This window comes from Vulpes lagopus, chromosome 12 (assembly GCF_018345385.1).
Source record: "Vulpes lagopus strain Blue_001 chromosome 12, ASM1834538v1, whole genome shotgun sequence".
NCBI classification, from domain to species: domain Eukaryota; kingdom Metazoa; phylum Chordata; class Mammalia; order Carnivora; family Canidae; genus Vulpes; species Vulpes lagopus.
The window spans coordinates 40,321,940-40,337,459 of record NC_054835.1 but is presented as its reverse complement, the minus strand read 5'-3'; the positions used below and the strand labels follow the sequence as shown (position 1 = coordinate 40,337,459).

General features: G+C 57.7%; 2 protein-coding genes across 2 annotated transcripts; both read left to right on the top strand.

Moving 5' to 3' along the window:
* Positions 1-5,224, top strand: KRT17 (keratin 17). Its single transcript, XM_041725872.1, has 8 exons — positions 1-622; positions 1,673-1,755; positions 2,137-2,293; positions 2,919-3,080; positions 3,679-3,804; positions 3,899-4,119; positions 4,216-4,241; positions 5,020-5,224. Exons 1-8 carry the CDS (start codon positions 191-193, stop codon positions 5,112-5,114), a joined length of 1,302 nt encoding a protein of 433 aa, XP_041581806.1. The 5' UTR covers positions 1-190; the 3' UTR covers positions 5,115-5,224.
* Positions 5,225-11,530: 6,306 nt separating this feature from the next.
* Positions 11,531-14,470, top strand: KRT16 (keratin 16). Its single transcript, XM_041725950.1, has 8 exons — positions 11,531-12,146; positions 12,615-12,697; positions 12,820-12,976; positions 13,070-13,231; positions 13,323-13,448; positions 13,749-13,969; positions 14,064-14,110; positions 14,215-14,470. Exons 1-8 carry the CDS (start codon positions 11,616-11,618, stop codon positions 14,316-14,318), a joined length of 1,431 nt encoding a protein of 476 aa, XP_041581884.1. The 5' UTR covers positions 11,531-11,615; the 3' UTR covers positions 14,319-14,470.
* The last annotated feature ends 1,050 nt before the right edge of the window (positions 14,471-15,520 follow it).

The following is a 15,520-nucleotide window of genomic DNA, read 5'->3' as shown; positions in this document are numbered from 1 at the left end:
AGCTGGCTGGCGGCCAGCAGTGATGAAAGCTCAGGGGAATGGAAACAGAGGAGCGATCCTGTTGTAATCGCTACGCCCACTTGGCGGCCTATAAAGGACGCGGGCGAGCCCCGGCAGCAGCACGCACCTTGGGTCTCCCTCCTCACCAGCCCTCTCGCTCTGTGCCTGCCTGCTGCCCGCTGCTGCCACCATGACCACCACCATCCGCCAGTTCACCTCCTCCAGCTCCATCAAGGGCTCCTCGGGGCTGGGGGGCGGCTCGTCCCGCACCTCCTGTCGGCTGTCTGGCAGCCTGGGTGCCGGCTCCTGCAGGCTGGGGTCTGCTGGGGGCCTGGGCAGTGTCCTGGGGGGCAGTGGCTATTCTAGCTGCTACAACTTCGGCTCTGGCAGTGCTTACGGTGGCAGCTTTGGAGGTGTTGATGGGCTGCTGGCGGGCGGGGAGAAGGCCACCATGCAGAACCTCAATGACCGCCTGGCCTCCTACCTGGACAAGGTGCGTGCCCTGGAGGAGGCCAACACCGAGCTGGAGGTGAAGATCCGCGACTGGTACCAGAAGCAGGCCCCGGGGCCTGCCCGCGACTACAGCCACTACTACCAGACTATCGAGGACCTGAAGAACAAGGTAGGGCCTGCTGGTGGGGCAGGGCCTGTGGGGCGTATGACTTCTCCTTCTCCATCTCCTCCCCTTGACTGTGGCCCAGAGTCAGCCTGGATGGCTGTCACAGGGTCTCAGGGAGCCTTGGTCTCAGGGAGCCCACCTTGGAGCCACTGTGTGGCATGTTCCCCTTTGAGGGGGGCAGCAGCTGGGCCAGGGAAAAGCAGGCCTCATGGAACTGCTTTGAGCCTTGGTTTCCCCATTGTAGGGCTTACTGCCAGCACCTCAGGTAATTGGATAAGATGCGTGGATGCATGTAGAGTCTGGGCTCCGGGGGCTGCTGGATACGTGGGTACTTCTCTTCTTGAAGCAAGGGGGGTATTTTGGGCCATGGTGGGGTGAGGGCAGCTAGTGAGTTCCTGATGGCACCTGCTGGAGGAGGAGGTGGAGAGAGGGGGCGGGACCTCGGAAATTCCTCTGTGCGCCTTATTTGGTGATTTTTCTGGCTTCCCCATCCCTCCCACTGACCCCCTCAAGAATAGGACTCAGCAAACCTCCAAGGGCAGAGCTGCCCGCTGGAGTCTGGGGTTGAGGCCTAGCCAGGGTCATGACTTCTGATTTGGAACTCTTCTTTGGTGAGAGGTCCTGTAGGGCCCCTTCTGAGGGAGCCTCTTAGGCACCATCTCCCCAACTGTAAAATGAGGGGATTGTTTACCTCTCCTCCACTTTTTGGGATTCTGGGACATCTACTGCCCCAGGGACCATTCTTGTCTCCCTCGTTGGGCACTCCCGTCTGTCCACCTGTTCTGATTGAGGGCAAACCCCAGCATGGGGGTCCATGTGGGGGGAGGCAGGGCCCCGGAGGAGGAGAGGCAAGTTTTCGCCTATCAGACTCCTGCTGGCCCCGCCTCTGCCGATAATTGCTGCCCAGTAAAGGTGAGAGGCTGGGCAGGAAAGACGCCTTCCTGGAGAAGGCAGCCACATCCTGGCCTCCGGGCAGGAAGATCCATCTCATAACCCTGGTCCCGGCTGAGCTCCTCCCCACCAATGACCTTACCACTCTCCTGTTCTCCCCAGATCCTCACGGCCACTGTAGACAATGCCAACATCCTGCTGCAGATTGACAATGCCCGCCTGGCCGCTGATGACTTCCGTACCAAGTGAGCCCTAGCCAGTGGGCTGGGGGGAACTGGGGCACCCCTCCTCACGCTAGGACCACAGTTGCTGTGGGAAGGGTCAGGAGCTGGGGGTGGAGGAGTCCACCTCTTAGTCACAGATGTGGCAAATGCAGCAAATTCTGAAGGTCACTGGGCTTAGGCAGGGAGAAGGAGGAGAGAGAGGCAGGGGGTATAAGAGAGAGAAGCAGGAAGCCAAGAGTGGTGGTGGGGCTTTGCCTTACATGGTCCTACAGCCCTGGGGCTACAGTTTGGTTCCACTCCACCCCTCTGCCCCTATCAACCCTCACAAGCTCTTAGAGCCTTGGCCAGGACATGGACCTGCACCACCAAGCATCAAGACTAAGTCTCTGGTTCCTTTTGCAGGTTTGAGACGGAGCAGGCTCTGCGGGTGAGCGTGGAGGCTGACACCAATGGCCTGCGCAGGGTGCTGGATGAGCTGACCCTGTCCAGAGCTGACCTGGAGATGCAGATTGAGAACCTCAAGGAGGAGCTGGCTTACCTGCGAAAGAACCATGAGGAGGTGAGGTGGTAGGGCAGCAGGTCATAGAGGCTGCAGAGGGTCACAGGACTCTGGGGCTTTGCCAAGCCTGAGACCATGGGAAGAGCACAGAGCAGGTGCTCCAGGGCTGGTTGCCTTATGGGGCTGCCCTGTCTGTGGAGCCCTGATCCCCATGTAAGGTAGCCTCCTCCAAGTACCATCTTGCTTACCTGCTTCTGGGGACCCTCCCAGCGTCTGCAGAGACCTCTTCTGTCCATCCTGGCCTCCCTCATGAGGACAAGGGATAGGTGAGGAGGTCTCTTTGCTTCAACTCAAGCCTTTGAACCTGGACCCTATGTGGGAATTTGGGAATTAGAGGGGATATTTTAGGGGTACAGGCCTAAAAATTAGATTTTATCTTTGGAGAACCCTTGGTCTAATGGAGGAGACATAGAACCTGTCCTCAGGGAACCCCCAGTCTGATGGTAGGGACAGAGCCCATACAGAGCAGATGAACAAGAGTCAGCAGGAGGGGCAGAGGGTAGAGGATAGGCAGAATGAAGGAGAGCTCCTTGGGAGGGGTCTGGAGAGCTTGCCTGGGAAGGTTTGGAAGTAAGAGATCAGGACAGGCCGAGTGCCCACACCCACAACCCTCTCCCCGCCACAGGAGATGAATGCCCTGAGAGGCCAGGTGGGTGGTGAGATCAACGTGGAGATGGATGCAGCCCCCGGTGTGGACCTGAGCCGCATCCTGTCTGAGATGCGTGACCAGTACGAGAAAATGGCAGAGAAGAACCGCAAGGACGCCGAGGACTGGTTCTTCAGCAAGGTAGAGGCTGCAGCAGACCAGAGGCCTCTCCCAGGGGGTGGGGAGCAAAGACTGAGTCCTGGCTTATGCCTAGTACCTGGCATCTTGGGGTGCTCTATCCTCAGTGAGCCACTTGGATCCCAGGGGACCAGGGTCACCCATTGCATCAATAGGCTAGGAGCTTGGCCAGAGTTGGGATCTAGGCGTGGCAGGAGAGCCCCCCGCAGGAATAAAGCCAGAGGGTAAAGACCCCAAGAGCTTCCAACTCTTCACGAGGTCAGGAACTGGCAGCAGGGGACTGGTTGATATCTTGTCTGGTCCTCAAGTTGCCTATTCTAGGGCCTTCTACTTGGAGGGACTAAAGATAAAGCTTCACATCATTTCAAAGTTTTCTCTCATTTCTGGAAGTGGGATGCTGGTGAGAAGGTACTGCTCCTACAGTCAGGTTTGGGAAGAGGCCCAGGGGAGGTCAGGAAGGTGATCACATCCAGGGGAGTTATGGGGAGTAAGGAGAGACTGGGATGCCCATTTGGGCCGAGCATATGGAGACCATGGGGGTCATCTGACTCAGAGAAGGGATCCCAAGCTAATGCTGCACTGTCCTGTGTCCTGTCTGCAGACAGAGGAGCTGAACCGCGAGGTGGCCACCAACAGTGAGCTGGTACAGAGCGGTAAGAGTGAGATTTCCGAACTCCGGCGCACTGTGCAGGCCTTGGAGATTGAGCTGCAGTCCCAGCTCAGCATGGTAGGGTTGCTGCTAAGCCTGGGGTACATCTGGGACCCTGGAGGGGGCACTGAGCATCCTTGGTGACCCCTGGTCCTCTCCTGCCTTCCTGCAGAAAGCATCCCTGGAAGGTAGCCTGGCTGAGACAGAGAACCGCTACTGCGTGCAGCTGTCCCAGATCCAGGGGCTGATCGGCAGTGTGGAGGAGCAGCTGGCCCAGCTGCGCTGTGAGATGGAGCAGCAGAACCAGGAGTACAAGATCCTGCTGGATGTGAAGACAAGGCTGGAGCAGGAGATCGCCACCTACCGCCGCCTGCTGGAGGGCGAGGACGCCCAGTGAGTTGGGGGTCAGGAGCCAGGGCTGTGGACCTGGGGTAGGGGTGGAAATCTCAGACCCAAATCTAATCTCCTCTCTGTTTCTTTTCCCCCCAGCCTGACTCAGTACAAGCCCAAAGAACGTAAGGATCTCGGTAGCTGAGGGTGGGGGTGCACGGGGCTGGCAACCCATCTGCATGTTGTTGGGGAGGATCCCCAGGAACTCCAGGAAATGATGGTTGATCCTTAGCAGGGGTGGGGGAAAGGACATGTTAGGGCCCAGGGGGTTGATGTTCAGGGGAATCAGATGAGGGGGCAGGACAGAGAGATGGTCCTTACCTAGATATCCTAATCTGATGTGGCAGATGTGGTCCTAGCTCTGGAGACTCTCTTCCGACGGGGAGATTAGGGATGTGGTCTCATGGTCTTTGTTCTTGAGACCCTACAGATGAGCAAAGGCATCCCTGTCCCTGGGGTCTCTAGTCTGATGGGAGAAAGGGACATGTTCCTTGTCCTCCAGACCCTGGTCTGATGGGGAAGATAAGATCCTGGCCCTGGGTATCTAGTCTAATGAGGGTGATGTAGATCTGGTTCTTGTCTTGGAGATCCCAGTCTGGTGATGGGGGAGACCAGAGACAGACTCCATTGGGAAGTGTTCAACCTCACAGAGGGACACAGTGGGTCAGGATCATACCACCCATCTGGGCGGCTGGATTCACACAGGCGCAACAGCACAGGGATGGGATGGAAGAGGGAGTGGCAAGAGCAGGAGGGACACAGGTCTGGATGTGATATTGAGAGGCGAGTAGAGGCATGGACAGCAAGCAGCGGCGGAGAAAAGAGCTGGCTCCACCCAGGGGGCTGGGGGCTGAGCCAGGGTCTCCTGGCCCCCGCCCACCTCCAAGTGTCTGTCTCGTACAGCCGTGACCACCCGCCAGGTGCGCACCATCGTGGAAGAGGTCCAGGACGGCAAGGTCATCTCCTCCCGGGAGCAGGTGCACCAGACCACCCGCTGAGAGCTCTGCCTTCCTGGTCAGCCGCTCAGAGTTCCCCTGCAGCCTCAGCTCCTGGCTTCGGTCCCTTTCCCATACCCCTCCGCCTGACCAATAAAGCTTGTTGACTCAGATATGGTGTGTCCTGATTATGGCCACTGAGGTGGGCCCTAGCGAGCAACGGGTGAACTGGGGGAAATGAGGGTGGGGGAGGAGTCTGTGGACACAGACTATTGTTGACTTGGAGGTTAAGGGTCATCTAGGATCGTGGTAAAGAGTAGGTCTGGGCAGAGCTTGGGGAACCATTTGTATCTCCTAAGGGTCAGTGATCCTCGGGACAGTGGTCCAGGCAATACCAGAACCAGGGCGGGGCCAGCATATCTGGGAAGGTCTCGGGTGGTCTCTTCTTGCCCGGTAAGGAGGTCCATTACCTTGGGCAGTGTGGCTTTGCCTTGCTGAGCTTCATTTCCTCATCTATAAACGGCCGAGGAGATGTCAGGTGGGAGCCGGAGTCCTAGAGGATGACACATCCAGTCAATTGCTCTGAGAGGGGGCAGGGGATGGGCAAGGATGGGAGTCAGGATCCTCCTGGAAAAGGCACGAGCATAGGGAAGGTGGGGAGGCAGGCTGGGTGGTTAGGGCTCAAGTTCCTTTGTGAGTCTCAGGAATCCCCCCAAGGGAATTTAGGGGTTCCCAAGGGTACTTCTATTTCCTCACCCCAGGACTATGGGTTGCAGACTCTGCTTCTAGAGAAGGCTGTGGGCCTTGGGCAGGTGTGGGAGAAAGGGTGGGACTTACCTCAGGGATATTTCCTCAAATGGTCAGCCCATTGTTCAGGATGGGGTGGAGAGGGGGGTGTGCCAGGGTAGGGCAGGGAGAAGCACCACCTCCCTGGTAGCCTGGGAGAGGGGAAGGTGGGAGGAGCAGTCCTGCCCTAGCCACTCCCAGGACCCTCTGGGCCCCAGCCCTTTTCACTCTGGTGTCAGGCAATGGGCCAGTTGAGGAGGAGCCCCAATACCTGGAAGTCTTCCTTTGAGTAAATCTGGAAGCCACAGAGCAGGGCGAGCCTTCCCGGTTCTCTTCAGGAAATGAGGATGGGTGGAAGGGGTTAATGACAAGAAGGGCGCTCCCACCCCAATTCACTGACAGGTCAGGCTTCTGTTGTGGAATCAGACCAGGGCCCTCCTGGTGCCGGAAACTGAAGGTGGGGATCAGACCCTCAGATGGGCCAGAGCCGCGAGACCTGGCGGGGTGCAGGGCTCGGGCCTAGTGGTGGTTACAGCATAGTCTTTGAGGTGCCCAGGTGGGTGTGGGACTTTGGACAGGTCCCAGGCCTGCCCTGGACCTCAGAGACTTCAGTAACTGGGGAGAGAGATGAGCCCAGCTGATGGTCCTTCCAGGCCTGATCCCGGCGCGATGAGGACAGTGAGTTCCTTGCCATTGGCAGGGACTGCTGGCTGGAGTCCAGAGCCCGTGTCTCAGAGGCAGCTGCAGTACTCAGGGCAGCCTGGGAGTGTGGACTCCGCTCTGCCAGCAGCTGGCGCCTCCCAGCTGCCTGAGCAGCAGTAAAGGATGGAGGGCAGGGGGAGGCACTGTACCCACCAGGCCCCACTGCATTTCCAGCTACAACCAGAAGAACCAGCCCTGGGTTGAGGATGGCTCATTGGGAGAGTGATCTCATTTGTCGGAATGACAGTCCCAGGAAGCCGGGAGGGCCTGGGAAGAGGCGCCCCATTGTGTGGATAGGGACACTGAGGTTCCAAGGAACAGTGACTCAGCCCTTGTCTGGGTTGTGCTGGGAAGAGGAGATGAGAGTCCCACCTCTTGCTCTGCCCCCAGGTCTTAGGCAGGGGCCTTCTCTCCCTGCGGATTCTGGGGGCCCACCCCTACTGATGGGATGAGTGAGGAGGGGTCACAGCGTGGGAGTGGCCAAAGATAGCTGGGACTTGGCTCTTCTGCCCAGGAAGAAGATCCTGCCCACAAAGTGAGTGGGTGGGTGGCTCAGGAGGCCAGATGGAGAGAAGGCAGGTACGGATAGCTGGGCCAGTAGAGGCAGAGGTTGCCTGCTAAGGATGGGAGTCCCCAGGGGGTGGTCCTGGGCCCAGAGAGGGGAAGCCCCACTCTTTCCAAGAGTGCTCAACCCACACCTGGGCAGGTAGAGCCACAGGATGGTGTAGTGACTGGGGGCTGAGACCCGTGGTCCCCTTGGGGATGGTGTGGGGGAATTTTGGTGGCTGGAATTTTTTTGTCCAGGTACCCCAAGCCAACCCAGGCTGCTAGGGATGCATGCCTGTGGGGGGACCCAGCTGTGGGACTCCATGGTTCATCCATATCCACCCATTACCTTGCACAAAATATTTCACCTCCATCAGGGAACCGGTCTATAACCGCCCTTGGCACTGCTTTACCCGCTCTCATGTGATGGACACACACACCTGATTTCCAGGCCCAGGCCAGGCCCAGCAGTAGCCAGGCCCTGTGACTCTTTCTCTGCCATGCCCACACCCTGAAAGTGTGACCAGGCAGTGCTTTCCGTAAGGAGACCATGCGGCGGTAACCCTCTGTCCATGACACAGCATCACTCTGTGCTTCTGCACTGGCCCTGGGGGGAAGGAGGAGACACATGCCCTGGCCTGGCGGGACCCTGCAGGACCCAATTTAGAGGTGGTGGGCACAGTGCTGAAGCTGACAGTACTCCTTCAGTCCTTATGCAGTGCGGTGGGGGTGGGGGTAGGAGGTTGAGGAGAACTGGGGGACTGGAGCCACCAGGCGCAGAACAAGGCTCTAACTGAACTTGATCTGGTTCCGCTGAGGGCCCCTGGGTGGTGCAGACCAGCGTGATGGGCTGTGATAGTCCCCACCCTCGGAAAGGGGGCAGGAAACACACGTGAAATGAGAGGGCCACCTGCCATCTGGCACTCACAGATTCACCCAGAGCCTGGGACCAATAGTGGGGCCAGAGCCCGGACTGGGGACACCTGTTCATCCCCAGGGAGCCTCCCTGCCCCCTCCCTGCAGGCCCCCCGCACTCCATAGTGGCTTGGCCACACAGCATTGGGGTTGTTTATAAGTATGCCCCGAAGGCTTCTCTGTCTGGTTCTTTGTATCTGAGTGTCCAGTCCAGATCTAGCTCCTGCTTGCCTGACCGCAGGCCATTCTGTCCTGGCTCCATCGGGGATCTTCTCTTTCTTCACCCTGCCCTGAAGCCTGTGATTCGGACTGCCACTGGGGGCTGGGGCCCTGCAGCAGCCCCCTCTCACCCTTCAGTCTCCTTAGGGTCTCCCTACCTTTCCTTCCTCCCCCAGGCTGCCTCCTGCTTCCCAGCCTGGCTGGTCACCAGAATTTCCTGGGAGCTCATAAAATGTCCCTATGACCAGGCTTGTCCTGGGCCATGCTGAGACTGTGGGTCAGAGCAGGTCGGGAATCTGTATGAAGATCCTGGTGATCAGTCAGGTTGGGGAATCACTGCAAGCTGAGGCATGCCAGTATATTTCCCAGCCAACTCAGGTATGAGATGACCTCATACCTGAGATGGGGTGGGTGAAGGAGCAAAGAAAGAGGCCCCGGGTTGGGGGAAGGAAGCCACTGCCTGGAGGGATGCCAGTTTGGTGGGACTCTGTGCCCTGTGCCCTGTGCCCACAGACCTAGCGATCCCAACTCTCAGCAACCTTGGGCAGGTTTGCCTCGCTGGCATGGAATAAATGTCCCCTGCTCCTTCTCTGTCGGTTCAGATCTTCTGAGGCCCAGCTGGAGCCTCTCCTGATTACTCCCTCCCTTACTGCTGAGGCTCAGGGTCGGGTAATGCTCACCCAGCTGCATTCCTTGGGCCAAGCACCCCAGGGTTTCTTGCCACGTGGTGCCATATTCCAGGCCTTAGCTTTCTCTCTGGGATCAAATGGTAGGTTCCAAGGTCAAAGACTGTGTCATCATCTTCCCCACCTTCCATGCACCGGGTGCTGGGCACACGGTGGTGGGTGCTTGGTCTGCTGTATTGCCTGAGTGGTTGGATGGGTTGGTCGGCAACTTCCTGTAGCTTCTCAGCCTCAGAGATGTGCAGCCATCAGTGTGGGGCCTGTGCGCGAGGCTACTCCAACTCCAGGAATGGTGGCAAGGGGCAGAGCTCCAGTCAGAAGGGAGGGAAGTGGAGAGCATGCCGAGGCAGGGGAAGAGGAGCTCCCAGAGACCCCTGGGAGAGTCTGTGTGAACCTCAGGAACTGCACTGGAGCTGGGTTCAAGTTTCTGCTCCTCTGTTTCTGTACTCATCAACCTGGGACAAGTCTTTCTCTATCTCTGCTTGGTGGCCTTTGGTGGCCTCAAATGTGATTTTTAGTTCTGATGAGTCAGTCTGTAGTTGGACTGAAATTCAGACCCATCTGGACACCAGAGATGGCAGGGGTTTTGTTCAAGGTTCTAGGACCCATTTTTGGGGGTTAGGAGAGGGGAGCATTGGGTCCTGTCTCCCAAGCCTGGCCCTGAAGGTGTGTGTTGGGCGCCAGCTCTGCTCAGACCTCTGGGCCCTGTTCCTACAAGCTGAGTGACTGACAGGGCGCGATGTGGCAGCAATAAAGTTCTGATTATGCTGAGACAGAATTTCCTGTCCCTAGGTTCCAGTAGTATCACCCAGCAGTGCTCAGGCTGGGGCAAGCCCTCTCTGGGCTCCTCTCAGGGCCACAGAGACACTTCACAGCAAGGACGGTGGCCAGCTCAGGGCACCCTGAGGAAGCTCCTGTTTGGGGGTCTAGATCCCCTCTAGCCCTCAGGCCCAGGTCATGCCCACTGTGGACAGAGCTCATTCCAGGCACTGTGGGGAGGTAGAAGAGAAGAGACGTACTGGTCCCAGCCTGCAAGGCATCATGGGAAAGTGGAGACATCCTGAGCCCAGGGTTCCAGTCTTGCCTCCACAACTTGAAACTGAGTGACTTTGGGCAAATCACCCCCTCACTCTGGTTCTCCCTCTCTCCTTCCCAGTTCACAGAGTTTATTCAAGACAATTATGCGTGTTGGTGATACATGGATAGGGTGGTTCAGGATGGTGGGAAGGGCTCCCACTGGGCAAGCAGATAGGAAGGGGTTCAAGCCTCATCTCGCTGCTTGGCTGGGGACCCACTTAACCTACCAGTTCCCCTGTTTGTGAACCTGTAGCAGGAATATTGCCCCTCACAGAATTGTGTGGCACACATACAGCACTCTATCCAATACCCAAGCATGGCAGGTGACCAGAGAGGTCACCTTCCCCCACTCTCCTTGACTGAATGAATGAAGCTGCCAAGCGCAGTCCACCATCTGGGGACACTCGAAAGAAAACTGTTGAGAACAGAGCCCTGGATACAGTGTGGGAACTTAGAGGGCTGTGGCGGGGTCAGAGGTCACACATGGCAGTAGTGGCAGGATGGAAACTCCTTCCCACCCCAGTTTATGGTGGGTGTCCATGATTAGGTAGGGATATGCACTGGGGGTGGGCTGCTCAAAAGGCAGGAGTATTGGGGTACAGAGGAAAGGGCAAGGTTGTGGGAGGGAAGTGCCAGAGTGCAGAGGTAGGTGTGGGGAGGCAGGTAAGGGGGCAGCTGGCTGCAGAGGAAGGATGAGGAAGCTGAGGGGCAGAGCCACCATCGAGGAGGCACAAATGGGGTCCTGTGTGCATGTTCCTCTGTGGCATGTCCTCCCCTTTTACAGATGAGAAAACCGAGGCCCAGAGGGGCTAAAGGGCTGGCTGCTATGCTACATAGCTTGTAAGGGGCAGCGTGGGGAGCTGTCACCTATCTGGCCCAATGGTACACGCTGGTTCCGTGGTACCCAGCACTTCTGAGGACCTGGGGTTTCAAAGGCAGCCTCCGAAGCTGGGATTGGATCCAATTAGGGAAAGAGAGTCAGAGGATTTTTAGAACAAGAAAGGATTCTAAGATCACCCAGTCCAACCTTTGTCACTTTGCCGAGGGAAATCAGAGGCCCAGAGAGGGGAAGCAAAGGGGCCTCGGGTCACGCAGCGAGCAAAGCAGAGCAAGACCATGAATCCAGCTCTGCTGTCCTGAGTCGGGCGGGTAGGATCCCCACAGCACATCCCGAGACAGCCCCAGGCCGGCTGTCCCGTGGGGCAGGGAGTCCTTCATGGGCTGACTCACTGCCTGGGGACGCAGGCGCCACAGAGCTGCTGGTGCCAAGGCCCCGCTGGCCCCTGAGGCTCCAGGAACAAGAGCCCGATTCCTGCCGCCCAGCCTGAGTCATGACCGACTCGCGTTTGTGTGTTTTTCTCTCGGCCCCACACCCCCAGAGCTGGGTGGGAACTCCAAGCAGCACCCAGCGAAGTGAGTCGACCCCGGGCTGAATAATCCTGATCCGGAGTGGGGAGTTGGACGGGACCTGGCGTGATGAAATCCAGAGGGGAGCCCGCAAGTCAGCAGATGGGAGGCCCCGCCTGCCCTGGTGCATATAAAGGTTCCTGGGAGTTGAGCAGCCCCAGCATCCTCCCAGCCTTCCTGAGCACCTTTCTCTCCTCTCTGCTCACTCGCTCACCTCCTTCCCGGCACCATGACCTCCTGCAGCCGCCAGTTCACCTCCTCCAGCTCCATGAAGGGCTCCTGCGGCATCGGGGGCGGCTCCAGCCGCATGTCCTCTGTCCTGGCTGGAGGCGCCTGCCGGGCCCCCAGCGCCTACGGGGGCCTGTCGGTCTCCACCTCCCGCTACTCCTCCGGGGGGGCCTGTGGCCTGGGGGGTGGCTATGGTGGTGGCTTCAGCAGCAGCAGCAGCTTTGGGGGCCTGGGTAGCGGCTTTGGTGGAGGATACGGTGGTGGCCTTGGTGCTGGCTTCGGTGCTGGCTTCGGTGCTGGCTTTGGTGCTGGATTTGGTGGTGGTGATGGTGGCCTCCTCTCTGGCAATGAGAAGATCACCATGCAGAATCTCAATGACCGCCTGGCCTCCTACCTGGACAAGGTGCGCGCCCTGGAGGAGGCCAACACTGAGCTGGAGGTGAAGATCCGCGACTGGTACCAGAGGCAGCGGCCCAGTGAGGCCAAAGACTACAGCCCCTACTTCAAGACCATTGAGGACCTGAGGAACAAGGTGTGTGGGCCAGGTGGGCGGCACTGGGGGGTGGAGCATGGAGAGGTCACGACTGCAGTGGCTCTTAGAGAACCACTTTCTAGCATCTTTATTTTACAAACAGGAAGACTGTTTGGGGAAGACCTTGGGGAAGTGGCCAAAGGCAACTCAGAATTGGTGGCAGAGGGTCCCTTTTCAGCATCTAGGTTTCTGAGCTGGGACTGGAGCCCTGAGGCTCTTATTCCCTGCAAGTGTGCTTTGCACCCTCAGCTTCTCTCAGCCTGGGGTGGAGGATGGGGTGATAGGAGACTGGGGTGCGTCCCTCACATCTGGGTGGAAAAGACACCCAGGTGGGCTGGGGGAGCGTAGGGCCTGACCTGCCAGCCAGGTGACCCTCCCATTTGGGGAGATACCTTTCTCCCCTCTCTGGTCTTCCCCCTTGAGCAGCTGTCTTGGCTAACCAGGCCTGTCCTTCTACCCTCTCTGTAGATCATCACAGCCACCATCGAGAATGCTCAGCCCATTCTGCAGATTGACAATGCCAGGCTGGCAGCTGATGACTTTAGGACCAAGTGAGCAACTATGGTGGTGGGCTGAATGTGGCGTAAAGGGCGGGAGGCAAGCAGTGGGGTCGTTGGTCTTCCCTCAGAAGCCTCACAGATGGTACCTGATGCCTTGACTTCTGTCCTGCCAGGTATGAGCACGAGCTGACCCTGCGCCAGAGCGTGGAAGCCGACATCAACGGCCTGCGCCGGGTACTGGACGAGCTGACCCTATCCAGGACTGATTTGGAGATGCAGATCGAAGGCCTGAAGGAGGAGCTGGCTTACCTGAGGAAGAACCATGAGGAGGTGAGGTTGCTGCTGGCGTTGGCGGTGGGAAGCTGGTTCAGGGGCCAGGAAAAGGGTCCACTGAGCTGACCACCTCCTGCCATCCCTTCCTAGGAGATGCTTGCCCTGCGGGGTCAGACTGGTGGGGACGTCAGCGTGGAGATGGATGCTGCCCCTGGCGTGGATCTGAGCCGCATCCTGAACGAGATGCGTGACCAGTACGAGCAGATGGCAGAGAAGAACCGCAGAGACGCGGAGGCCTGGTTCCTGAGCAAGGTGGGGCCCAGGTCCTCAGCCCTCCTGCAGGACTTCCCAGCTGGGGCGCAGCTCAGGAATGCCTCACACCTGCTCTTCTTTCCAATCGCAGACCGAGGAACTGAACAAAGAAGTGGTCTCTAATAGCGAATTGCTGCAGAGTGGCCGCAGTGAGGTGACTGAGCTCCGGAGGACGCTCCAGGGTCTGGAGATTGAACTGCAGTCCCAGCTCAGCATGGTACGAAGGACCCCACCCAGCCCCAGTCCCCAAGTCACCAGTAATGGCCACAGCCCTGTAACCCTGCTGCAATAAGTTCTGCCTCTCTTATCCCATAGCAGGATGGGAGGGATCATTATACCCATTACATAGACACAGAAATTAAGGCCCAGCACAGTAGAATAACTTTTTTCCACATTGTCTGGCTCATCAGTAGTCCAGCTGGGGTCAAAATCCATGTACCTCTCGGGAAAGATGCCCAGAGGTCTGGGGGGACAATAGCGACCACCTCTGTTGACTCTTTCTTTCTCCCACCCACAGAAAGCATCCCTGGAGAGCAGCCTGGAGGAGACCAAAGGCCGCTACTGCATGCAGCTGTCCCAGATCCAGGGGCTGATCGGTAACGTGGAGGAGCAGCTGGCCCAGCTGCGCTGCGAGATGGAACAGCAGAGCCAGGAGTACCAGGTGCTGCTGGATGTGAAGACAAGGCTGGAGCAGGAGATCGCCACCTACCGCCGCCTGCTGGAGGGCGAGGATGCCCAGTGCGTGCCCCCCCTTACCCTCCTGCCCCCACAGAACCTGCGGCCCCACGGTTGCTCCCAGCACATCTAACTGTTCTGCCTTTTCTCCCGCCAGCCTCTCCTCCCAGCAAGCATCCAGCCATTCCTATTCTTCCCACAATGGTAAGGCTCCTGAGGCTCTTGGGCGCCTCAGAGACCCCCAGCCCTCCCTCTGTGAGGCTTCTTAGCTCCAGAGCCCTTCTCATGCCCTCTCCTCTCTCCCACAGTCTTCTCCTCCTCCTCCTCATCCTCCTCTGGCCTCCAGACTCGGCCCATCCTCAAGGAGCAGGGCTCTTCCAGCTTCAGCCAGGGCCAGAGCTCCAAGCACTGAGCAGCCTGTTCCAGAGCCTCCTGCCCGCCTACCGGCCCCAACCTCCTGAAGGCCTGGGCCACGGCCCTGCTCTCCCAGCACGGTTTCCAGCTGTCTCCCCTCCCCCTCTGCTGGTGGTGGGCTAATAAAGCTGACTTTCTGGTTGATGCAAATCTGTGCGATCTCTGTTTTTGAACTAGTGGGAGGGGGTTGAAGGTGTCTCCCAGGGACCCTCTGGGACGTCACAGCCCGAGGGGGTCCAGGAAACAGCAAAGCTCAGAAGCACTGGTAGGGTCTTCCTAGAAGAACCTTCTACTAGTGAGGGTGTGGGAGGTGGGACACAGGATGGGAAGGAGCTCCCTTGTGTCGACAACCACTCTGTGAGGAGGGTGTGGTCAGGCCTGTTTTGGAACAGAGACAACCCTGCCTTTCAGAGAGGTTAAGTAACTTGCATAAAGTCATGCAGATTAGTAAGAGGTGTGACAATGGTTCACACTGGGTCTGTCTGGTTATGAAGACCATGACTTTTTTTTTTTTTTTTTAATGCCACTCTCTCTTTTTAGGTATTTTAACCCTAAGACTCCAAGGCTTGAGCTCTTTACCCTTTGGCACCTTACACTTGCCCAAGTTCTGTGTTGGATGGTAGGAAAGAGAGCTTTCTGCCATGGAGATGGGCTCCATGGTTAGAACTGAGGTTTCTTCTCCAAACCTGCTCCTCATCACCCTTTAGTAGGCCCTTCTTTCTCATCCCCCTTGGGCAGGGGACTGAGTACTGAGGAGTTCGCTAGGAAACATCTGTCACTCATGTCCTCCTCTTCATCTCCACACAACCACCCCTGCATTCAAACTTGCTACCTCTCTCCCTACAACTGGGTACAGCCCCCTAAGTAGGCCGTTTGCTGTTCATTTTCACATTTCTGCCTGATGGCCTTTCTAGCAATAATATGGTCAAGATCAAGAACAAGGACATCAATCAGGAGTCCTCTGGTTAACCTTTCCCTTTCTCCTCTGATGCTCAGCCCTCTGTCTCAACCTGCTTTGGTGCTTTCCCACCCTGCTCTGTTCTGCACCCAAGAGCCAACCATCCTGTCCCACACCTCTCATTTGCTATGGGTGCCTTCTATATTTTAAAAGATTAATTAACAGAAGTTATTCATGTATCATATAATAAGCCTTTTTATGAAAAAAAGCTATCCCCAGGCTGTGTCACATGCCTCTCTTCC